This window comes from Sander lucioperca, chromosome 5 (assembly GCF_008315115.2).
Source record: "Sander lucioperca isolate FBNREF2018 chromosome 5, SLUC_FBN_1.2, whole genome shotgun sequence".
Classification (NCBI taxonomy): domain Eukaryota; kingdom Metazoa; phylum Chordata; class Actinopteri; order Perciformes; family Percidae; genus Sander; species Sander lucioperca.
The window spans coordinates 21,216,557-21,242,588 of NC_050177.1; the positions used below are offsets into that span (position 1 = coordinate 21,216,557).

Below are 26,032 nucleotides of genomic sequence, written 5' to 3' on the forward strand. Positions count from 1 at the left end.
CTTGAAATGAAGTCAAGTGTGTATATTCTCCAACTCACTTGAATTCTACAACAATTTTACATCCATTAGAATGATTGAACTCAGGATAAAGGCAGGCTCCTTCAACCCACCTGTTTGTTTAAAATCTTCCACACGTTGCCGTTCAAAATGATTATTATTCAGTGCAAATAACTCAAACCAGCAATTTTCTCTTTATTTTCTTTCCACTGGATAACTAGTGTTCAGCATGCATACGAAAATAGAGGCAGGTTTGTTTCTCCCATTTGACCTTTGGAAAATAAACAGGCTAATGTTTTAAGCAGGAACCTCTCAGATGGGTTACTGAGTTGCCTCAGTCATTCCAGATTGCTAAGGGTTAACGCTACACACACCATACGCTTACACTTCCAGGGGAGTTTTTGTCATATTTATTTTTCTAGCCAAAGTAAAACCTTGGTTGAGACGTATCCCTGATATTGTGTGCAGAAGAGTTTGTCAAAAGCTGCACATTATGGCAAAGTCCTCCCCAGGCTGTGAGCCTATATGGGCAGCAGCATGTCTGGCATGCAGGCCTTTCCCAGGACCCCCCGCCATGTGCTTTTCAAAATGAAATTTTTCGTCCTTCTTTAGGATATTTTCAATAAGAGCTACAAATCAAATTCTCCCAGTTTGCCTGTTGGGATCATGGCTCAGATCAAATACTGACTGGGTTAGTACACCCCAGAGGGCTTTTAAAAATACCTTAAAGTTGTTTTCAAGGTGTTCACATTCCTTCTTGATGACCCAGGACCAGCTTGTAGACATACAGTAGTACCATACACAGAATCTTTTTATAGTGCAGATACATACAGTACATTTTAATACTCAATCATTATTGCTAAACATTGTATTTAATTAACCTGCACAAATGATTTAAAAAGGTTCAAAAGTAGCACTGCATGTCTGGTCTTGAATATAGCTTCCACTCTATTCGGCTCTATTGGCGCTACCTTTTTTCTTTAGCTGCACAATATCTGTCCTCTGCTCATTTTGCCGTTTCTGGAATCCTTTTCTCCTTAAATGGTTTGATGCTTAATCACTTCCAGATGCAAGGTCTAGATGAAAGACAGATGCTTCAGTTTTAGGAGAAAGTCTAATGAAAGTTTGAAAAAAAAAAAATGCAGGCCACCTAACTTCTTTACAACTCACAGTTTGTCACAACTCTTAAATTGAAAGTACAAAGAGTGTCTGCATACATTATAAGTATTGTGAACCCCGACAGTTTCAGAAACATCTAGAGGCAAGTCTGAACTCTACTTAAAAAATGGAGAAGTCATTTTTTGTTCTTTATTTACACTACATATAGACCCACTGACAGGCTGCTTGTTTACTGGAGGTATATTTGAGCAAATTTATGATAATGAATGTTAAGCAGCGACTTGATTAGGGATTGAGTTTTGAAACACCACCAAGTCTTGTGTTGGAAACTTTAACTGTGATGCCACTCAATAGGTGGAATTCTTGGTTATTAGTCAACAGAAATTCATCTGTTCCAGAGCACTAACATTAGCTGTTTTTGTCTTACAAGTTATTTTTTTACATACATTTACCTTTAGTGTGGATTTCAGGCAATAACAATAAGGATGTAACAGCAATCATGGAGACACAGCACTTATGCACAGCAGCGCTCTCCAAGACGGTGTCCTATTCTTATCATCAGCATGAAGATTGAGATAAAAAAATGTATTGCCAAACTGTTAATCCTGCTATAATGTCATACCATTTATAACTTATAATCCTAAAGGAAGAGAACAGGAATGATCTATTATTAAAAAATGGTGAGTGAGAACTACAAATAGCCACAAGCCTTGTTTTTTGGAAGTGGACCTTTCACTATTGTCTTTGGTCACAAAAACAATTGTTAGCATTGTGGCTTGATGTTCTTAAATTGCATGTTCTTTCAAAAATGAATTCATCAACACACTGACCCTACCCGCTTCACACACAGAAACTCTGTCACAATGTTTTGACTCGCTTTTTTCCCCCAGCAGTGTAGTAGTTATGGTGAGTGATGTGTGAGAGGAACGGAAAGAGACAGAAACCTTATCCTGTCCCGTGTCTGCGTGTCAGTACTGTAGTACTGAGTGTGATTATATCCCTGTCTGCTATATTACCTTCCCTCTGTTCCTGTGCCAGATATGTGGACCTTACACCACACTAACCTGCTGCCCTCAACCCAAGTCCTCCACATTTATGTGAGTGCACTACATAGAGGAAGATGAAAAGCTGCAGTTCATGGAACCATTGTTGATTTAGAAATCAATATGTCTTTGTCTCCTCGTGTCAGAGAGCAGTTTCTTTTATGTCCTGAGCTGAGACAATCCCATTCTAAGAAACTAGGACAGTAAGACCTGCTGGGGCAATACGCTTGCTTTCCTGCTGCAGACTAGTCAGAAAACTCTGTTTTCCCAAAGCCAGCCAAAAGTTACTTACACCGAGCAGCTGAATTATATATAATTCTGGAAATTTACTGTAAAATATGATCTGTTTTCGTGTTTATCCTTCAGCAAATGGATGTTATTAGTGTTCATCTACAGTTCTAGTCTGGTCGAGTCATTGACCCTGCAAGGACAGTTGGAACTCATTTCTAAAGTGAAAGGACAGGTCTGGATGATATGATTTGGCAACTGGCACATAGCTGTATATTTTAAGAGAAATCAGTGTGATTAAGATGGTTACTGACCTTGACAGTTATATGGTGTTTCACAGGGATACCCCAATACAGCAGATGTATTTTAATGGACATCTGGACAGGGAAAGTACTTGACAAATCTGGAAAAGATTGTTCATGTGAAGCCATGCAGGGATACTGAATGAGGTTTTGTGGATTTGAATTGCTAATAATGAATGCAACTCTACATAGCTGTTTGGTCTGTAATTATAAAGACTATGCTTCTGTGCCAATGCCAGTGCAACGTTGCTGAGGCTTTTACAACAGAAATTATGCAAAGGATAATTGAGAACCGATGGAAGATTTTCCATTTAAAATAGTCACGCTCAAAATTTGAGCGTTTCCTGTGAATAGTATTTATTTGGCAGGCCACACACAAAGATTTGCTCCCAATGAAAAGCATTTTTTTCTTCCCAAAAGCAGTTCGGTTAAAGCATTTTGATGTTTCATTCCATCCATCCCTCCAACACTTTACATGACCCCTGTAGCCTTTTTCCTGCGCTTCCTTCAGGTCAACATTTTGCTTTTTCCAACACTGGCACATGATAAGGTGTCTCAGAAATGGTTGGCTTGATTTCTATTGAATTTGCTGTGGATATTAACATTCCTGAGAAGGTGAAGCCCAATTTCTTTGATGACGCTGTGATCTTTCCTGCAAGAATTATCAAAATCTATCTGATAAATGACCATGAAATAGAAATCCATTGCCTTTCACTAGTGCCAAACCTTTCATTTTAAGTATTCAGAAATTGGAGGAATATGCAGGATAGTGTCAAAAACTTTCTGATGTCAAGGATGAATCAATGAATTATCAGGAGACTGAGATGGTGCAGTATAAGATCTTTATTTCATGGACAAAGATCTGAGTTATCTCTGCAGAAAAAACTGAAACTTCATCAATATTATAAACTGTGATGATTACTAAACCACTTTTTCTTCCACTCCTCCCTCCAGCTTACAGTTCTTGGAAATCATACCATTTACATCCCTTTCCAAAAAATAAAATACAAATGTTAACGTTTTGTACGTCACCTCACAGCCAGTGAGCCAGTGAGCCAGTTCCTTATTAGCACAGTAGAGCATAGCATATGCATAGTCTTTCAGCCAGGTAGTGCTACTCTGGCTTCCCTTTCTCATACTACGTAGAGCTGCTCTGTACAGATACAGTACTGCATGTAGACGGGATGATTCTTGAACGTCCTTCATTCTGTTTCAGCTGGAACATCTTTTGAAATGTCATTACTTTTATCACACAGTTATAAAGCAGCTGGACATCACAGGCCACAGTTTGCTAGTATTTAATGTATTTAATGTCACCATTGCGTAGACCTTACACATGTCTTAAACTATGCCGTGAAGATATCAGCTTTTGGTCTCCTGAGTAACTACCAAAATCTTTCACATATGGTTGGACGGAATCCAGATAATGCTGTCTGTGCGGCAAATGTTTGGAGTTTTGATATATTGGTCAACAGTGTGTGGGTTTCCTCCTTCCACCGGGCCGGTGTGGTCTCTGTCTGGGTCTTTAGTGTGGTGGTAGACATGTCACAAAGTCTCCGACCTACCTATCTGCTACTTTAGCGAGAAGTGAGAGAAGCCCGTAGGAAGTCTCCGCCTCATTCTCCTCATCTCTGCTGTCCTCAGAAGTGATGCCAGGACAATAGAGGGAGAGGAGTGTGCACGGCTTCACACCAGCTGTGAAAGCTCAAAGCAACTCTCCGTCCAGATTTCTGCAACTCGTCCTGTCTTTTGATTTCTTTGAGCCTACGCTTTCCTCTTTGCCTTTACTGTCTTTTAATGATCTCCATGTCACTCCAACAGTCTATCACACACTGCATGTAATTGCTCTTGTGGGAGTCCTGCTATTACAGCCTTAATTGGTCATGTCTGTGAAACTGTTATTTGGTATTATTGAATTAATATTTGTAAAGCTTGGTATTGCTGTAGAAGTTAGGTTAAGTCAGATGGAGATTTGATACATTGTGGTATTACTGGGTTTTAAGATACCTATTACACTAAAGATGGCAGCTAAAATCTCTCTAGTGGGTGAAGTACTCGGCTCCTTTCCCTTTTAGTCTCCACAGCTTTTTAAATAAGGTCCTCTTTATTCTAGATCCTCAACGTCGGAAACTTGTTGAACATTGACATCGATCTCTGTTACTTAAGCACTTATTTAAACGCATCTCAGTTGCCTGGCCAATAGGGGTGGGAAAAAGAATCGATTCTTAGATGCATCGCGATTCTCTCTAGAACGATTTGATTCTCGATTCAGATAAGTTAATAATCTTATCTGAATTTAATTTATTTATTTTTTTAAATCTAATGATTTTTATTTAAAAGTTACTGTCTCCAGACAAGTACAAATCAGAAAACAGAGTGACAATAACTTAGAGTTTAGGCAAGAGTGCAGAAAAAAAAGCACACAAAAATGGCCAAAAGAAAAAAAAAATTAAATTTTGTATATATCACATTACATCTGACACCTTCATGTTCTAAGAAGCCAATTCTCCACCTTTAAACATGACTGAGCCTCTGACATGGAAGATTACTGGGAGAGAAGGGGACTTTCACAAGCATGTTTAAGGCATGGAATGACTACACAATAAAAACCTCAGTAGGCAGAACATTTCATTAAAACTTGTGTGTGACAAACATATGTCAAAATCTAAGCTTTGTCTAGGAAGTGATTAGCAAACTCTGAGTAGCAAACTTTTAGAATCAAATCGTTGGCCTCTGAATCGGAATCGAATCGTGAGGTGCCAAGAGATTCCCACCCCTAATGGCCAACCGGTCAATGAGTCGCATATGGTGCTTTAAGTAACAGCAATCTCCAAGTAAGAGAAAAGCAGGCTCGGTCATAAACTTGAGCTTAAAAGATTTAGAAATGTCATCCAGTATTTGTGGAACATTTCTTTACAATGCCACAACGTTGCAGAGTTTAATTTGGGCCAGAGTCACAGTAGCCACTGGTGCAGACTTGTCTGTGCTCAGTTGGTTTGCAAAGAGCTCCTGGTGAATACAAAGACGATTTTGGTGTAATTGGTCTCGCTCTTTTGCTCTCCAGGCATCACGAGACTGTAATGAGCGATGCCTTTATCCCCAGTGTTTGTACGTTACTGTCTTTGCTTACGCATAATGTACACTCGACGTGGATGTGTGCATGCAGAGTTTGATTGATGTGTGTGATAATTTCCCAGTTGGCAAACATTTACACGCGCACTCCGTCATTTGTGGCCTATTTGGATTGGCAGAGGTGCAGTCCTGATTGGCTGGTTTCACTAAGGACTACGTGAGACAGATTTGTTTGACTGGGCACTCTAAAATACGGGGAGCATGATTCAAACTACATCGTTTTAATTTCACCCCTTGTTGGCCTCATTGATTTCGGCTCTACATCATTTACTCAAAGGTTTTTGCTCTAGTTCTGTCCACGGTGGAGCTTTATTTTTTTACATGGCTGCACAATGCAGATGAATAGAGGAGCCGTAGCTTGGTCATGCTGACTTACATGCACTCGTGTTATCCACATAAATATATGAACAAGAACTAGAAAGCCACAGTGGTCAAACATATATAAGAATCCTAATTGGCCTTTTGGGAAATTCAACTCTAAAAATAGAAAGCACCCAAATCCAGGACTTGTTCTTTTCCAGGCCTGGCACTCTCTCAGACCACAGAGTGAGGACATGGGCCAGTACATTTTGGAGCATCCAAAAGCCTCAGGATCATTATTCCATTTGAACATATAATACATAAACATACAAAGGCATGTTCTCTCCTGTGAATCCTGTTCTGCGGATTGGACTATCAGTCAGAAAGTCTCCTCTGGAAGGCTCCTGGAATCTGATGGGAGAACCACAAGTGCCCCAGTTATCTTTGGATTCCCCCAGCTTGTTTTACTAAGGACTGGGCCAAACGTTGCCTTTCCCCTGCTGATAAGACAGCTCTCATCATGCCTCACTCACACACACAGAGTGTAGGGAGAATACTTCTGGCTGCTGCGGATGATCTAAGATTACTCCTGCTTTTGAACTTTTAATCCAATCGAAACAGAGACCTTGCATAATACCTATACATTACAGTAGAAAGAGTAAAAAGTCAGTGGGAAACAGAAAGAGAGGCCCCTCATATCCATGTCAAGATGGATACGACAAAGTGGGGAGTGGTATTTTTCTCCCCCTTGCAGGGCAGAGAATTCCCACTAACTGGCACATCTTAAATGACCTCCTTGGTTATAACTATTTTCTTTTCCTATTCCCATGAAGAGGAGGTAGTAATCATAATGTACTACTCACCCTATGTGGGTACTGTACATATTAAGACTTTGTTAATAAAAATATGTAAGATAAAATTAATATTTGAAAGGGAAAAAAGTGTGTTGTCAAAGTATTGAGATAAATGATGCATGACTTCTTGCTGTGACATTGCTGCTGAACTGCAGCATTACATAACTTCCCAAGCAAGTCTTTATTCAAGATTTTGTGAGAATCTTGTTTCATCTGTTGAGATTTCTACTCACTGTGTTATTGATTTATCCTAATCTTTGATGCCCGAGGCCACATTTTATTAGGTTATCCTCATCTCTTCAGGATTCATGGTTTGGGGTTTGGCTAATTGTCCTGCTCATTTTTGTATTTGCTTATTGCCTCATATGTCGTTACATATGTGTGGCAGACAAATTATAATCTCAGACAATCTAAGTCTCTGCATTCCAGCGAGATGACACTGATATGCTGCTATTAACTTAGAGAGTGGAATTGAAATTGCAGTCTCTGCAGATTCCAAAATAGACTGATTGCTTCAGGCATTGTACTTACACTGTTTAGGATTTATGCAAATGTGATTGTGTGGTTTATTATCTTACTGTACATTCCCCCCAAAAAGCCATACACTTAACTCACGGAACATATTGTTCTCAGGTTTTCAAACCACATATGGCTCCAAATGTCCTCGCCGCTGTGTGCCGTACTGGAGCACTGGGAGAAGTGTAATTATTAAAGCACCGGATCCTCCTCATGTAAATGAATTGAAATGGCATACACATCACTGAATCCCCTGTCTCTTCTGAGTTTGTTCTCAACAGAAAAGCTCAGAATATCTCTGCAGCACACACTGTACTTTGTACTTTTTGACCTTTTTCTAAACTTACCTGAAACCCTTAATTCATTGTGAATTTTGTGTTAAGTTGAACACACCAGTAACTTTTACTGTGTATCATTATAGATTAATAGAGTCAAAAGAGCTCCAACTCCTCCCCCGTCTTCCTTATGTTTTCATCTTTTTTTCTTTCAGTTTTTGTGTCATAAATATAAATGTGGGCTTTTTACTTGTTGTTTTATGAACTGTATTTGAGTGTACTTGGTAAAAAAAATTATTGATGGTTGTGGCTTAAATGGAAAGCAAAATGAAGTCTCCGCACATAGCTCATACATTCAATGCTTGCCACGAATAGGTCAGTCACAAGAGGGGAAATACTTTCCTACAGATCTGGAAGTGTATGAAGAGTATCTTTTGGCTTTTTTTTTTATTATATTTACCTAGGTACTGCTAAAATGCTCCCTCAACTTTCCCTCCAGCTGACATTCATCACACAACTGTGAAGAAAACAAGCATATGAAGCTGTGGGGTTGTTATAAATAACTTGTCCCCCTGCAAAATGATAAAATATTATAGTAAGCTGCAGCCTCCGCGCGTTAAAAGATGGAGTAACTTTCTTGTATTGCTCTTGGTTTCCCCTTTCCTCATGTGGTTTATTATTCTTCTCTTTGGCTTGCGTCTCTGCCAGCTTTACAACTCCCTCACTCCTACACACTGCTCACCCTCTGTTAGGAGTTGCAGTCAAGAGTGCGGGGCATGCTCTCTGCTGAGTCCCCCGTCTGCCATCTGCTCAGGAAAGACATGGAGCCTGAATTAATGATTTCCATCTACTCACACTCATACCAATGCCATCTTAAAAAAAAAAAAAAAAAAAAAAAGTCAGCTTTTGATGATAAGCATGGCTTGCCTTATTTTTCTTGGCAATGTTCCTGATGAATACTCCGTCTTACACAGAGGAGGCTCTCGGCTGCTGAGTGTTGGAGCCCTGGAGCATGAATTGAGCTTATTTTTTTCTTCTTCTTCCAATTAGTGTTTTCCTAAAAAGATCCATTTATAAAAGGTGGAAGGAAGGAGAATTCTAATCAACTAGTGAGGTTTAAACCTACTGTAATCTCTGGCGACCTGCGATTCGGAGCCAACACTTGCAAACAATTATGCTCCTGGTACCTAGGGGCCCGATGTGATTGGTGTATTTGCCCATGCGCTGTCTTGGGAGATCCTGTAGTAATTGAGTCGGCTCCCCGGCTGATGGCTTGTGAGCTGCTTTTATAGCTCCAGCAGTTCCAGCCCTCTGTAGATGTGCGGCATTATTAAAAGCAGACCGCATGTGGGACGTTACATTAGGGTATAATGCGCTGCACTGAAGCATACTGTGTGGTATCCCACTGTTCCCCAGCCGTCCCTGTCACTGTCCTTTGCAGACAGACGCCACTCCTGAAGCAGGCAGTTTTCCCTGCTGGCAGCCCTCCCAGAGCCTGTACAAGTCATCCTCCTTCATTCCCTCAGAGCCCCTTTCTGCCAAAGGGCCTGTTTGGCTCATGCTCAGGCTCAGATAAACAACAAAAAGCCGGTCCAAAGATGCACCTGGTATGGTGCTCCAGTTTCAGTTTGTGGATTGTCATTACTCTTACATCGCTCTAATAGAATTTAGATTTGATCTGCTGCGGCTTTAGAATAGTTTTATTAATGAGTATGGAAACTGCTGAGTTTATCCAGTAGGATATTTCACTTCCAACATAATACATTTTAATTTTAATGTGCAATGTTGGAATGTTTTAACCAATAGCATGTTTTCTTCTCTGTAGGTGACTGCGACAGATGCAGACGGCGGCTCCTTTGGCTCCATTACCTACTCCCTTGGCTCTGGCACTAACAGCGCTGTTCCCTCTCGGTTCACCATTGGCAAGGAGACCGGCCAGATCTGCACTAGTACTGCACTAGACAGGGATCAAGGGCCGGCCAGCTTCGACTTTACTGTTACTGCAGTGGACGGGGTGAGCCGCAGCGTTTTGAAATCATGCTTAATATGAATCCGTTGAGCCACAGAGTAATCCTATAAACAGCAGCCGTGCTTTTCATACAGACATGAGAGCAAAGACATGGCCAACTGTGCATAAAAACTTTGATTGGAGCAGCCAAGTGAAAAACGAAATCTTGAATAGCTCTCTATGGCAAAAGAGTATATCCTGTACTTAACAAATAAAAGGTTTAAAATGAAAGAAAATTACTGTGGCCATGTTAAAGCAATCAGATGGAGAAATGCCTCAACTGTCAGGCAGTAATATTTTAACAAGTTGGACTGCCGCCTCCCTCGTTTTTGCCACCTGGTCCAAATGAAAAGCCTGCACTGTATTTTCTGCAAATGAAAAGCCTATGAAACAGATTGTTCGGTTGAGGCGGACTCTCTCACCCTCCACAGGTCATGACATATTGCTCTCTCCCGAGGGAAACTATCAATCTGTATCCCTGCACAAACCTGCTGGGAGGCTTTACATTGAAATTTTAACCAGGTTTACTGCTGGTTTTATACTTTTACTGACTTTCACCATTAATGTGGTCTAAATCCTGCTTTCAGTTGTGTTGTTTCTGTTCGTGATTTAATGTATGTGAAGGTATAACAAAAGGAGCTTTGTGTTTCCTCTGCAGGGTGGACTGAGCTCAGTAGTCTATGTGAAGGTAGATCTGGTCGACATTAATGATAACAGACCTGCCTTCTACCCAGTCAGCTATGCTGTCAGTTTGAGCACGCAGAGCGCCCCTGGGACATCTGTTGTCAGAGTCACGGCCTATGACCCAGACTCAGGCGAGAATGGCAGGATTACATACAAAACAGTATCTGGAGGGGCCTCCCCTTACTTTACTCTCAACAAAGACACAGGTTGGCACAAGTGATTTTCCAGTTCTTGCTGCATAAGATTTCAATTATTTAAGAAGCTGAATAATTTTGTCCTGCAATTTCCATTGCATTATTGTCTTGCATGGATGATAATGTTGTGTGATGTAAAAAATATGAATCTTGTTTGAATCTTGTCTACGGCTTTATTTATCTAGGTGTGATCTCTCTGTCTCGGTCTGTCTACGGGAAGGCCAACTCTGTCATTCCCATGGTAATCTCTGCTCAGGATGGTGGTGGTCTGTTAGCCCTCGTCAATGCCAGAGTCAACATTAGCGTGGTGGCAGGGCTGGTGGCGCCACCTGTGTTTGAACAGACTCAGTACTACTTTACTGTATCAGAGGACGTCTTGCGTGGGACAGTCGTAGGCATCGTCCAGGCCAGCAGTAAGACAGGTGGGGACTACAAACACATGCTTTTTCTTCTTTGTCACTCACTCACTCACTCACTCACTCACTCACTCACTCACTCACTCACTCGCTCGCTCGCTCGCTCACACACCCGCTCATTCGCTCCCTCACACACACCCAACAGTCCAGTATACATTTATCAGTCACACTGGATCATGCTTTAAAGAGTTCCTTTTCGGCTCCCTGCAACACTTGTCCAAATAGGCGCTGGGCCACTATACACACCTAACTTTGAAATAACATCAATCAAAAATTCCATTTCACAACTTTGTTTATATATTAATTTTCTGAGTTTTTAGTGCTCTATTACAGTCCTGGAAATTGAAAAATGACATCTTTGGAGTATACTGTTACTTCAGTGCTTTTAGCGCAGCCTCCTGGGCCGTGGTGACGTGTCTCTGCTTTTTGTCATCTTTCTTCCTTCCCAGGCACCTCTAGAGATATCTCCTACACCATCAGCTCTGGGGACCCTGCAGGCTACTTTACAGTGGACCCTGACACCGGGGCCTTAAGGACCAGTCTGCCCCTGGATCATGAAGCCCAGCCAGCTCTTGATTTGGATGTGCAGGCCCGTAGTGGCAACCCCCCTGCCTTTGGCCAGACCCGTGTCCACATTACCATTGCAGACATAAACGATAACCCACCTGTTTTTCTGCCCTTGTCCTCGGAGTCCCTGCTGCTGCCGGAGCATACAGAAATGGGCACTGTGGTATATCGGGTCCAAGCCGAGGACAGGGACTCCGGAGTGAATGGACAACTCGCCTTCGATCTTTCTTCTCCAAGCGGAATCCAGAGGACCTTCAGCATAGAGCGCAGCAGTGGAGAGATCCGATTGGTAGGGAGCCTTAACTATGAGAGCGCGCCCCGTTATGACCTGCAGGTGATTGCCAAGGATAGTGGAGTACCCCAGCTTAGTGCCACCTTCGTGCTTGTGGTTCATGTCCAGGCAGAGAATGACCAGGGACCTATGTTCGATACCCTCACCTACCGTGTGGAGCTAAAAGAAGGGACCTCTATAAACACCCGCTTCCTGCAGGTCCGGGCTCTGAACAGAGAAACCCCTGGCTCAGGTTACTTCAGTCCGCTGTCGTATCACCTGCGTCCAGATGGAGATGCTGCAGGGTTTGGCATTGCTGGAGACAGTGGCTGGCTGTTTGTGAAGAGCGCCCTAGACAGAGAAGTAAAGGACATGTATCTTCTAACAGTGCTGGCCAGCCAAGGCCATGGACAGCTGAAGAAGACGGGTAGTGCCACAGTGCGGATATCGGTGACTGATGAGAATGACAACTCTCCTCGGCTCACACAGGAGAGGGTCTTCATGGCGGTGAGAGAGAACCTGGTTGCAGGAACAGGGTTTGGTCACGTGATGGCCTCAGACCGAGACAGTGGCCCCAACGGACGCCTCACCTACCGCTTCCTGCACCCTGATCGCCACTTCCAGATAAACTCCCACACGGGTAATTAACAGTGTGATGAATTAATAATCAAAGCAGCAGTTACTGATGGTCTCTCAGATTGGAGTGTTAGAATGGTGATTTCCTAGGTTTACTTTAATTAGGCAGCAACAATATAATCTGTGCATTAATGCAAAAAACTACATTTACTGTATGTAAAAATGTAAAAAGAGAGAGATACTTAATGAACAGAGCAGGCATAAATGAAAAAAGCAGTTAGCTGACTGTAATGTCAGGCTTAAATAAAGCTGCTGTTGACAAAGGGGCTAGCACAAGAAAAGAAAGGCTGCACTGCTATTATTTGCTGAATTTTGGATGTTTTGTAGATCATGTGAAATGGGTATGCTCCAGTATCTTCTGAAGGCAGCTGACCCAAAAATGCAGAATGCTCAGTTTTATTACATCTATTATACATGTTTTTTTTTTACTGTAGTTTGAGCTAAAACTAAACTCAAATAACCACACAAATCTCTGGACTCAAAGATCCTCCATCAACATGAAAAACAAGCTATCATGATTCCACTAGAAAGTCTGTGTTACTTCGAGAATTTAAATTATTTGTGAAAAAAACGTAATCACTGTTTAGTCGACTCACTGAGGGATTTGCCTCTTCCCCGCTGTCATAAATTAGTCAGATGATGGTGACAGTAGCGCTGACTTTGTTGCTGGGCTCTAATTGGCCTGCTGAGCCTGTTAGTCTGTGGGTGGAGACTCAGAGTCTGATTTGTGATTAGTTTCTGGCTGAGTTCCGGGGCTCTGCAGCATCTGTCAACCTTCCAAAACTCCTATATTTGTGTGTCTGCACATGTCCACGTACATCTGCACACTGTGCATGTCTATTAGTTGTGTGTCATTGATCAAAGCTGGCTGGCTCTTAAGTCTCTCATCATTATTCCAGTGCTCTGGACTAGTGCCTCGGCATGAAATCCCTCTCATCCGCCCACTTCTCTCCCCAGGTGAGATCAGTACAAGGACTACTCTGGACAGAGAGCAGCAGTCAAGTTACCAGCTGGTGGTGGTGGTTCAAGACGGAGGTTCGCCCCCGCGCAGCTCCACAGGCACAGCCTTCATCACTGTCCTGGATGACAATGATAATGACCCCGCTTTCACCCACAGCCAATCGGGCAAAATTCTCATCATACAGGTGATTCCACAAGACCACAAACACAGACAGGCAGGAAATGAAATCTCTTTAATGTCTTTGATAGTCTGGCATTGCCAGCTCTATCTTCACAGCGCTGTGGAGTAAGGTCTGGCTACACCACAGATACATTCTGGGAAATGCTCTGGGTTGTATGCATTTCTTTAAACCAATTACAATCGTCTTGGGCGGCGCTAAGCTCCGGATGCAGCAACGGTGGTTCTGCTAAATAGTCTCAGGAAGGAGCTTGTTTTGGTGGAACATTTGCACTGTGTTTGGTGTTTTAAGCCCCCAACGTTGTCTTCCAGGCAGCGCTGCCTGGAAGGCACTTGGATTAGGCAATGGTTAGCGTTAGGGTTAAGGTTAGGTGCCTTGAAGTTGATGGTCGCAGCGCCTTGCAGTCGACGTTAGGGGCTTAAAACACCATCGAGCCATTTGCACCCCGCAGAAGAAAAAACACTACATAAAATATTAAATCAAGTTAACAGTCCACACAATACAGTAACTAGAGCTATTTAAATTAGCTCTTACACGGTTAAACCTCATTGGCTCGTACCAGTGGATCTCCGTGTGTACTTCGTCCACAGCAATCCCACCAATCGCTCCCAAAACATCCCAGTTACAGAAGATAGTAAATGCCGTAAAGATATTCTTTCTTATTGTCTATTCTTCTATTCTTCCCGATCCAAATTTTCTTTTAAACTTGTCATTTTCAGCGTGTAGCTTGCTAGCTCGAAGTTTGTTGTTGTTTTGAGAACGGCAACACACAGAGAGTGAAAGGAGAGGGGCAAAGCCTGACACAAGCCGGATGTCAGGCTTTATCCTGTAAATTTACTTCCACTGATCCAGGCTATGTCTTTGGTGACAACTATTAGTTTTTTCTAACCCATAGGTGACAGAAGGTCCGTCCTCTGGGCTTTTACTGGGAACGCTGCAAGCCAAAGACCCCGACGAAGGGGAGAATGGAACCGTATTCTACTCTTTGTCAGGTACGGTGGCTGCAGAAAATAAAGAGAGTACCCATCTGAGCAATATATATGCTAATGTAGTATATGTTGTGTTTTAAGAAAGTGATTGTACTCCGTGAGGTCTCCTGATAATGAAGAAAGACAATAATGCATTTCAGGGAACTTTTAAGAGCTATCTACCACCCTAGGCGCGTATGGTATAAGCATATTTTTATAGGATTCTTTTTTGTTGTTTTATTGCTTTATTAATGTATTCATTGATTTTATTTTTAGCTTTTCGTATTTGTCATGTATTCTTACTATTTTAGTGTGTTTTGCTTTGTTGTTTTAGTGTAAAGAACATTGTAACTGTGTTTAGAAAAGTACTAAGTAAATAGATTATAATTGGTATCCATGTGATACTGTAAACATATGACACCATGGATGAGTCGATTAGTAATGTTACTAATTGAGCACTTCTGTCTAAAAGTGGCTTTAATTTAATGCTGACAAAATGCTGCAACTGACTCCCTGGGTTTGTGTCTTTTGCTCCCCCACGTACATGGGTCTCCAGTTAAAGTTTGGACTCTGTTTCTCTCCCAGGTCCCAGGGCTGAGCGTTTCTCTTTGAACCCCAACACTGGGGAGTTACATTCATCATCCCCTCTCAGCCACTCGGAGCGGGCTGAGTACACTCTGACGGCGACAGCTACTGACAGAGGACTGCCCCCTCGCAGCACCTCCTGCTCCCTCACCGTTCAGGTCAGACTCTTGCTGGAGCCCGGCCAGCACAAACACCCTCACTAGTCACCTATTTAATATCAAAGAATATATTTGGGGGCTGAGGGGATCCATATCTCTGGGCCCCTCAGACTAGCTGCCGACATATCAACCTCACTTCTGACAAGCTCCCCTCCCATCCCCTCCCTTTTCTTCCCCTGTGACTTTTCAAAAGGGAAATTTCTATCTGAAATGGAAAAGTGGGTCTGAATCAAATACTCCCAGCTGGCTTGTGATGAGGGCCAGCTGTAGACTGCTCTGATCAGGGTCATAGTCAATGACTTCAACACTTTTTTAATACAGTAGCCCTTTTTTTTGCAATGAGCGGCAGGGGATATACACTCACGTAAAACACAGCATTGAAGGTAATTCAGTTAATATTTAATATAGAACAGAAAATGAACACAATGGAAGAACACTGGAAGGAACATAGATTTATAAGTTCCAGGAAAATAGAGTTGCCATATAAACAGCTCCATTAAGTGCCAGTTCAGTTTTCCCTCCTTTCCAAAAAAAAAAAAAAAAATGAAAGTCATAATTATTCGTTAATTGGATTAAACAGTGCAGTGTTGTTCTTGCCCGCTGACGCATTCCTATAATTTCCTTTAATCATCTTTTTAGACTGATTTTCTAAATCCCAATGATGATAGGATGTGACTATACTAATTTATTTCTGGAACACTCCTTTTCCATCTAATGTGGAACCAATTTACAGCTTGTCATGTGAGATTTCACAACAAACAAGCGTATTTCTTTTCCGAGTGCCTACTTACTGTGGGAACTGTGCTGTAGGATGCAATGCGCAGTATCTAGATCAGCTGTCCGTAATGCTGCTGTTTTTTGATCAGTGCAACCTTTCCCTCTCCCTCCCCTCTTTACAGCTGCTTATGTTTTATTAAAACAATGTGTCATATGTGTTACTGATGGTGCTCTTTTGATACAAAGGCGTGAAGTAATAATGTTGTAGTCTTTGAAGACACTTCTCATAAAGCTATACACAGTACAGGAATATGTCCCTGTGCTAAATTCAAACCCTCTCGCCATTTCCTCCTCTGAATTGTGATACTTTTATCATCTATTATTTTTCCTGGCAGCGCCATGAGTATCAGATTAAGTGTGATTAAGGTTAGCAGGCGAGTTATTCAAGTCTATAAAAACCTTTTGTAACTGGTTTCATTTGTTTCCCAGTGAACACATACAGTACAAGTGAGTGGAGAGGACAAAATCTGTTTTTGCTTTGCTCGAAAATCCGTGAAATCTTTTCATTCTTTGTATTGAAAATTGTAAAACTGGAGTTGCCACCGGGCATCTAAATGATGCGTTAGATCCACGCATGTGTTGCTCTGTCCTCAAATCCTCACGCAGTGTTGTTCTTCATTGCAGGTTCTCAGCACTAACAGACCGACTTCTAAGACCAATTCATTGTCCATATCCTTCAACTCCTTGGAGGAGGCCCAGCCTGGCTCTGTTATTGGCTCGGTCCGCCTTCGTGACAGAGAAACCCCAGGAGGGGAAGGGGAGGTGACGTACATGGTGGTGGGGGGTACAGACCGAGATGGGACCTTTGTCGTGGACCGTCTGACCGGAGACGTGTACCTGGCTCGTCCTCTGGACTATGAGCGAGACTCGCGCTACACTCTGCAGATCGAGGTGGATGACCTGTCTCAGGCCCCTCCTAGCAGCACCCTGGTCCACCTGGTCATTGACGTAGAGGACAGCAACGACCACGCCCCTCAGTTCCCCGAGGACCCCATCACTGTCGTCATCTCTGAGAGCATGGAGCCCGGCTCTTCCGTCTATACTTTCCAAGCCACGGATAATGATGGCAGTGGGCCCAACAGCGAGCTAAAGTACTCCATTCTCCACCAATGGCCAAACACGCCTGGCCTACTAACCCTCGACCCTTCCACTGGGGTTCTCTCTCTGGGCCAGGAGCTGGACCACGAGGTCATCTCCGACCTGATACTGGTTGTTAAGGCAACAGACTCTGCCCACGATGCCAGCCAGAGACGCTGGGGTTCTGTCACGGCCAGGGTGTATGTAACGGATGAGAACGACAATCCTCCAGTGTTCAGCTCGCCAACAGCCATCAGTGTGATGGAGGACCAGCCGGTGGGCTTTGTGGCGCTCTATGTCATGGCCAGAGATGCAGACCAAGGGGAGAATGGCAGAGTGACCTACAGCATCCAGTCAGGCAACACTGGAGGAGCATTCAGCCTCAACCTTAACACTGGTAAGTCCAGCCCAGTGCCAATGCAGTCGGTGATGTTGATAGTTGCCATGCGTACATATTGCAGAATCAGATATTTTAAAACATTATGTTATTGAACATAACTTGGGGTTTTGCAGAATCAATTACCTTCTGTCTGGTAATAGTGTTGATTAAGTTATACATCTGAGAGAACTCTTTGAAGAAAATTATGATTGTTATTTTTTGGGAAAGTTAAATTTAAACTTCCGGAATGTTTTGTATTGTCCTGTGTTTAGCCACGAACCTCAAATACATATGTGGCTCTAGGATATACATATAAAGCACATGTTAGCACTAGATATCAACATTTTTATCACCACAAATAGTCGATTGCTACAATCAGTTTGCATGGTACTATCAGGAAAGATTTTCAAGTCTTGGAGTTGTTTACTTATTTCTTACTAGACACTCCTTTTTGCTACTGTTTCTTCATTTTAATAATACTAAAACGTTCAGATTTGTCCTCTATCTTTATTTTCCCAGTACTTCCCAGTACTTAAAAATGACTGTGCTGCTTATGTTGAAATATTTTAAATTTAAGCGGACAAGCGAATCTGCATCTGTTCACCTCTGTTTGGATCTTTCCATGGATGTTTTAAGCATTTGTGCCAGCTCTCAATTTGATTTGACTTGGCATTGCATGTGTACTCACCTTTCCCTGTGCCCCTCCACCCAACCACAACTACCAAACCTCCCCCTACATAAACACACACAAACTCCTGTAATACTCTGCTTACATCTTAGTGCAGCACAACTCTTGCTTCACCTTTCATGACTTATTTCTCTCAGTTGGAGGCCAGACAGACAGAGCAGCCTGCCAAGTATTGAACACACACACACACACACACACACACACACACACACACACACACACACACACACACACACACACACACACACACACATACACACACACACACACACACACACACACACACACACACACACACACACACAACCCATCATCTGTTATTGTGGATCTATTCCCATGAAAGACCAAAGAACCTCCTGCTCGGGCTTCTGGGAACCATTAGAGAAGGGATCAGTTACGTTTTGTGTATGTGTGTGTGTGTGTGCGTGTGCGTGTGCGTGTGCGTGTGCGTGTGCGTGTGCGTGTGCGTGCGTGTGCACATATGTGTTTGTGTGCTTGCATGAGTCACTTAGTCAACCTTGACCTTGGGCTATTTGGTCCTGTGGGCTTTGTTGTGGTGTTTGAGACACGTGTCAACGTTGACTCCACCTTCCCCTTCACATCACCAACCTGGTTGGTCCCTCCAGCAGTTTGGTTATGGAAACATTCAGCATCTGTCATGCAAGCCACTTGTGCTTCAGCTCAGTATGTGCGTTCATCTTGAAGTGTTTTCATGCACACTAGTTATACTGACAGAGTTAATCCTCTGAGCACCTGGTTTGCTCCCGTTTTGGGGTCAGCGACCGGAGACCTGGTACCATCTTTACACACTCTGTTTTCATTACTTTGGCATCACAGTTAACCACAATAGAGAGAACTATCAGGCTATTATTAGGAATATATATATATATATATATAAGTCACAGTGAGACACATTCTCATCATTCATTGTCAGAAGGGAGGTCATTAATTTTCCTTTTTGGAGAGAAGGAGGAGTACACTGGTGGTATGGGGAATTGCTTCTTTGGAAAAGACATCACCATTCAGGGATTAACACACCAAATGTTGATGAATGACTTCTGCATATAAGACAAGACAAATGCGTTTGTTGTCTGAGCAACCTCAGCTAACCCTCACACTGCGGTCCAAAATGTTGGCGCCGCAAACCTGACATAAGCTTAAGATGTTGGAATTGAAAACATCCAAAATAAAAACTTTCTCCTGTTTCCCACATTCTTTTTTTTCTGCCCATGTGCTATCAGTGACCAGGGATACGGCAGGATCACAGAGGAGTCAAACTTGGTGAAAAATATTCCAGCCTGTAACTCCTACCACATTAAAGGCTTAGGGGCAAGTTATCTCAGTCCTAGCAAGATATAAAGCTAAAAAAGAAAGAAAAAAAGTTAAAACCAAAACAGCCCTGGCCCTCCTTTTTTAAACAGTTGCAGCTCATTTTAAAGCATGAAATTGAAATAGAATCAATGCAAGCTCTACCCTCTTAGGGCAGGATAATGAAAAGGCAAGGGTGCCCCTAATTTCTACAGAGCACGGCAGGTCTGGCTGTTGCGTGTCTAGAGCATGTGTTTACTGCCTCTTTCTCGATGGCTGCGGCATTCTCCAATGGAAAATCTCATAAACTGTGGCCAGACTGTTGGGCTGTTACAGCAGTGGTGGTGGTAGCACTCAGGTAGGCAAGGCTGTGTGTGTGGAGGGGATTATCTCTGATTTGGCCCTCACACGGCAACTTTTCACACTTTCTTTTTAAATCACTTGACTACACACAACCATAGAAAGTGGCATGTTTTATTGCCTTTGATAGCATGCTTTCATAACGTAGTTGCTGTGTGTAACTGCCTCTGTGAAACAGGCTATAATAAAGTACACCCACACACAGACACACACACACACACACACACACACACACACACACACACACACACACACAGGAAATCTCTACTCACATTTCACCCCTGATTCATGTCTCTGCAGGCTCTCTGTCTATTTTCAAACCTCTGGACCGTGAGGAGCAGGACATCTTTAACCTCACAATAACCGCTGAGGATCATGGGATACCCCAGCACTCGTCCAGCCAGCTGCTGTGTGTCCACGTGATTGATGTTAATGATGAGGTGCCCTGGTTTGAGGAGAGCCAGTATGAAGCCCAGCTCTCTGAGAACCAGCCCCCAGGAACTAGTGTGTTGACCATGTCCGCCTCTGATCTGGACCAAGGTGAGACATACCATGTGCACTGACTTAGTTACTGCAGCTCTGGTACATTGAGTGAGCACTGATTTGGTAATTTGCATGTCCAAATAATACTAGGTAGCTTAAAACTGGGTGGTTGGAAAGTGAATGTCTTAGACATCTAAGTTACAGATAATGTTAACAAAAGTGAAATATATTTTGCGAATCCACCATCGGATCCACACCAAAATGTAATGGGTTCTTCCTTGGCCCCTGCTCCATCCTTCCACCAAGTTTGGTGGAAATCAGGCCAGTAGTTTTTCTTTAACCCTGCTGACAGACAAACAAACAAACCGTAGCGAAAAACATAACCTCCTTGGCAAAGATAAACATAGTCATAGAAATGCTGATTATATGTAGTTATGTGTAACCTAGATGTCAAAACTTTTCAACTAAATTTCGCCTGGTTTTAACCAAGACACGTCAATGTCTTCCAAACTGCAAATCACCTAAAATCATGCTGTATGTATGTTTGTGGATTTGTTTTTAAATGGATATTAGATCGTGCTGCTTCAGCAATTAAGACAAGCATAAAATGCCTGTAATTCTGCTCAGCCTTCATGTGCTGAGTATGTGTTCACATTACAGACATTCACAGTTGTTTTTAATTGAGGACTCAGTGGGGTGGGGTATAGAAAGGGTGCATTCCCTCAGACTTAGTCAGAAGCACATAAAACAGAAGGATTATAAACTTTCTCTCCAAAAGCAATTAGTGAAGTAAACAGGTGAGGTTGCCAGACTGCTTTCTGTTAGCACGCAATCTGGCATCCAGACACCTAAGAAAGGGCCCGCACTGCCAGATGCTTAGATAGCAACACTTATGACAAACAAACACATAAGTATACAAACCAATATGTCAAATATTTCATTCAATAGTTCATAGAAAGCTTTCTGAGCTTCGGTGACATGTTGTAGTTTTTTACAATCCATTTTTAAATTAAAGCAAAGTTACTGTGTGTTTCTTTGTAGGAACCAATGGTCAGGTGACATACGGTGGTATCTCAGAGGAGGCTTTCAGCATCAACCCAGTGACGGGTGTAATAACGACCACTAAGTCGCTGGACAGGGAGCTCCAGGAATACTACACCGTGACAGGTACTGCCCTCTGACTCTCAGATAATACATGCCCTAAGATGACTGCTTTGAGATACTTTTACTATTTACTATAACGTGTCTTGAGAAAGGTCCCTGGGACCGAAACGTCCACATATGAAACCAAATGCAGAGGTGAAAAGTGTGTGCAGGAATTTTGATTTTCTTTCTTTTTTAAATGGATTTTCGGGGGATTTAGTTCCCTGCACCAAAGAGGACACTAAGCAATGGATGTGCATGTTGCTGGCTATTCTTCTTGCTTTGAGATATTTAGCATTAAGAGTTACTTTCGGAATTTCAAATTTGTCATGTGGCATTCTAGCCTGGTTGACACCAGACCCTTTTCAGTTGTAACTGAGAGTGGGTCTGGGGAAGGTTCATTCACAGCCCATTTCCAAAGGGGCGTCACCAACGGACGCTGCTCAAATGGCTCTGGGCGCAATCGGATAGTCCTTCAACCAATCAGACCAACGACCCGGGTGACGTAGCAGCGACAGCGGCATCAACGGGTTGCTGCGCTTCGGTGGCCGTCATGTTGAATGTAAACAAGAAGCTGCTTGCCGTTGCTGCGCTATCATCATTGTGTAAAGCCCACCTCAATGGTTGTGATTGGTGCCTTGATTTGGAAAAATTGGAAATGGGCTTGAATGGGCTCTTGGCCAGACGGACTTGCAGAGCAAATCTCAAATATGCCGGAAGTTCGTCAGGGTTTTCCCAGGCTAGTGGCATTCACCATTTCTTTAAAATCACCATTAATGCTACATGCATTTTCCCTATGTTTTCTTTTTTGACAGTTTATGCAAAAGACAAAGGCCTTCCCCCCAACTATGCCAAAGCCACAGTGAGGATCAGAGTGCTTGATGAGAATGACAACGCCCCTTTCTTTGGGCATCTCTACTACAGCATTGAGGTGCCTGAAAACCTGGAGGCATCGCCTCTGTTTACCCTGAGAGCCACTGACCAGGATGCAGGAGATAGTGGGGAGATAAACTACAAAATTACAGGTGATTTAGGAATGATTTAGGTTTTGTTGTACTATTCGGTTTCTAAATTATCAGCTCAACTGCTCCCATGATTTTTGCATTTTTATAACATTTAATAATTTTGATAACCTTTTAAAACCATTTAGTTTAGTTCAATTGCTTCACAAAACATAAAAAACAAATTAAATTGAAGAAATTAAAAAAATACATAACAGCTTATATGAAAACCACAACCAAAGACGTAGACATACAAAATCAAAAATACAACTATTTGCCATTGCTCTACTTGCAGCGGGAGATCCATTGGGAGACTTCCGCTTGGACAGACAGTCAGGTGTGCTGTCCACTTCGAGGCCTCTGGATCGGGAGAAGAGGGCTGGCTACACGCTAACAGTCACAGCTCAGGACCAGGGCCACCCTCCCCTCAGCAGCAGTGCTACTGTGGAGGTGACCGTTATGGACATCAACGATCACAGCCCCCAGTTTCAGAGTAGCAGCTACACTGCAGACATTTCCGAAGATGTCCCCATCGGCTCACTGGTATTGGAGGTGAAAGCCATTGACCTGGACCATGGCCTTAACAGCCAGGTGATGTACTTTCTGAGCCGTGGCTCCCAAAGCATGTTCATCATAGACGAGAACACCGGCCGCATTATCACAGCAGCACCCGTAGACAGAGAGAGAACCGCCTCTTACACCTTTGAGGTGTGTGCCACCGACTCCTCCCCTGCAAACCCACGTAACTCCACTGCTCAGGTGACTGTCTACATTCAGGATGTGAACGACAATGCACCCTTCTTCATTCAGGACCCACTTATTGTGAACATCTCCGCCAGCAGCATGTCCAGCCGCCGAGTGCTGGCCACGATGAGAGCAGAGGACAAGGACTTTGGGGCTAATGGCTCTGTGTTTTATCGGTTCGCCAATCCTGTGAGGGGCTTCTCCATCAACTCGCTGACAGGAGACATCCAGGCTACAGAGAAGCTGCAGACTCTGACCCAAAGTCAGAGGACTTTGATAGTTCAGGCCATGGACCAGGGCAACCCGGCTCAATCTTCCCTGGGGGTGGTTATTATTTATATCAGGGAACAGAGCTACAGGGGGATTCGCTTCTCTCGCACGGCTCGGGATGTCAGTCTGCAGGAGAACGCTGCTAAAGGTTTGGATATTAGATTGAAGTCTTTTTACTTGGACATTTGTGAATGGATAGTGGAAATAATAAGTAGAAGTGAAATGTTTTAACCAATTGTGGGTTTTTTTCACCTTATAGGCACAGTAGTAACACAGACTCAGGCCCAGTACCCCGATGGCTCTCAAACTGGTATCAGCTACAGTATTTTCAGTGGAAACAGAATGCAATCTTTTGGAATAAACACCATTACTGGTTAGTACAAAGATGGCAGCATCCACAATAAAACCATTTTTTTTTCCAAATCGACAGTGTGACTCATTCTTATTTTTCGTGAACTAGGTGAAATATGGGTCCAGAAATCTGAAGAACTAGACTTTGAGGAGACCCCTAAACTCCGCCTTGTGGTGAAGGCTGAGACGGCATCCTCCAGCTCCTACATGGCTGTCAACTTAATCCTGCAGGACGTCAATGACAACCTGCCACGCTTCCAACTCCAGAACTATGTAGCCTACATTAGAGAGGCACAGGGCTACGATTCCCCTATTATTCAGGTGCAGTAGCCGGTTCCTCACACATTCATTATGGTTGGCTGTTTTTAAAGTGTGAAGTTGTAGAAGAAGAAAAAAAGAACTAGTTTCAGCAGTGTAGAGAAACTGCTCTGTGTTCTAAGTGTCCCAAATGAATAGACTATAGAATAATTTGTTCCATGAAGCCAGCTACCCTTTTCTTTTTTATTAACTCTTGACTTCCAAGTCCAAAATTGTTCACTAGTTCATGTTACACTGAAACAGCCGTTTTTCTATATTTTCATTTTCAAAATGGGCTGGTCATTTCCTTAGGTTGCTGCAGATGACCCGGACCAGGGTCAAAATGGTCAGGTGACCTACTCTATCAGGTCTTCATCCATGAGTGGTTTGTTTAAGATTGACCCACAGACCGGCAGCATCACCACTGCAGCTATAATGGACAGAGAGATCTGGACGCAGACAAAGTGAGTTTTGCTCTTTTTCCTCTGTCTGTTATCACATGCCGCCATGTGGTTCCGCTCAGCTCAAGTCTGCCCTTTACATGTGCATGTTTCATGTTTGTTACTCTGATAATGCCCATTCCTTTTCAAATAACTTTGTAATAACTTGTTTAATGGCGTGGCCGGGTTGGCTCAGTTGGTAGAGCAGGCATACATATACATGGAGGTTTATGCCTCGACGCAGAGGTCCAGGGTTTGAGTCCGACCTGTGACGATTTCCTGCATGTCTTCCCCCTCTCTCTCTCTCTCTCTCCCTTTTTTCACCTAGCTGTCCTGTCCATTTATAGGCGGAAAAGCCCAGAAAATAATCTTAAACTTGTTTAATGGCAAAGGTCAATTGCTGTGCATATTTCCATTGAAAATACCAATTTTTATAAAAAAAAAAAAAAAAAAATGTATTTCAGTATATCACTTTACATAACTGCACTTCATATTTTGTCAGATCAGGGGTTGCTGCATAGACTGTATAAGTGAAGCCAAAACATTCCAAAGATGGTTTCTGTTTGTTTTTTATTAGTTATTTGATGCTAAAAAAAAATGGGGTGTAACGGGGTGATTGACAGCTGGGATTGACTCACGATTGGTCGAGCGTGTGTATGACTTAGATACCGTGGCTCCACCGCCTGATCACTACTGCACAGACTCTGGCTCCAAAATTACAAGATGGCAACGCCCGTATCCAGGATTTTTTGGTTTCACTTTTACAATGGGAGGAAGAGAGACGCATCGTCTATCTTTTTATATATATATGAGTCTGATCAGGAAATGGTTATAGAAAGAGAAGAGAAAAATTGGGAGAAAATCCGATGGTATTTTAAAAATCACATTTTGAACTTTTGAATTTGACTTTTATTCACTTTTTAATATTGAAAATAACTACTGATAAATTCCAGATTTGAAATGTTTAAAAAAATCAGCAACAAGTGGGCTATTTGTACTGTAAAATACTATAATGTAATGTACAATTACATATAATTGTATACATTCTGAAACAAAAAGAGTCTGATCTTGGTGGGGCTGAAACAATACACAACCAGGTTCTTTATAAAAGGTAAAAGTTCAGACACTGGCATTCATTATGTGCACCAGGCTTGTTGTTACGGCAACGGACCGAGGAACCCCGCGGCTGGCTGGCTCTGCCACCCTCACTGTGATCATCATTGACCTCAACGACAACAGTCCCATGATTCCTCTGCATCGGGAGATCCGAGTGCCTGAGGGTAAGTTAGCTTCACAGTTGAAGTTAGTCCGCTGATCTTATC

At 42.8% G+C, this 26,032-nt stretch overlaps 1 protein-coding gene across 1 annotated transcript in view; it reads left to right on the plus strand.

Moving 5' to 3' along the window:
* LOC116048366 (protocadherin-16-like) overlaps positions 1-26,032 on the plus strand; it is a 93,893-nt gene that overhangs the window by 61,655 nt on the left and 6,206 nt on the right. Inside the window, exons 3-18 of the mRNA XM_031297452.2 lie at positions 9,592-9,780; positions 10,433-10,664; positions 10,838-11,074; positions 11,518-12,546; positions 13,500-13,687; positions 14,577-14,673; positions 15,235-15,392; positions 16,794-17,643; positions 20,282-20,521; positions 21,506-21,631; positions 22,423-22,632; positions 22,904-23,770; positions 23,882-23,995; positions 24,083-24,294; positions 24,583-24,734; positions 25,860-25,990. Of these exons, the coding sequence (XP_031153312.2) occupies positions 9,592-9,780; positions 10,433-10,664; positions 10,838-11,074; positions 11,518-12,546; positions 13,500-13,687; positions 14,577-14,673; positions 15,235-15,392; positions 16,794-17,643; positions 20,282-20,521; positions 21,506-21,631; positions 22,423-22,632; positions 22,904-23,770; positions 23,882-23,995; positions 24,083-24,294; positions 24,583-24,734; positions 25,860-25,990 (5,032 nt within the window). The remainder of the gene's footprint in view (positions 1-9,591; positions 9,781-10,432; positions 10,665-10,837; positions 11,075-11,517; positions 12,547-13,499; positions 13,688-14,576; positions 14,674-15,234; positions 15,393-16,793; positions 17,644-20,281; positions 20,522-21,505; positions 21,632-22,422; positions 22,633-22,903; positions 23,771-23,881; positions 23,996-24,082; positions 24,295-24,582; positions 24,735-25,859; positions 25,991-26,032) is intronic.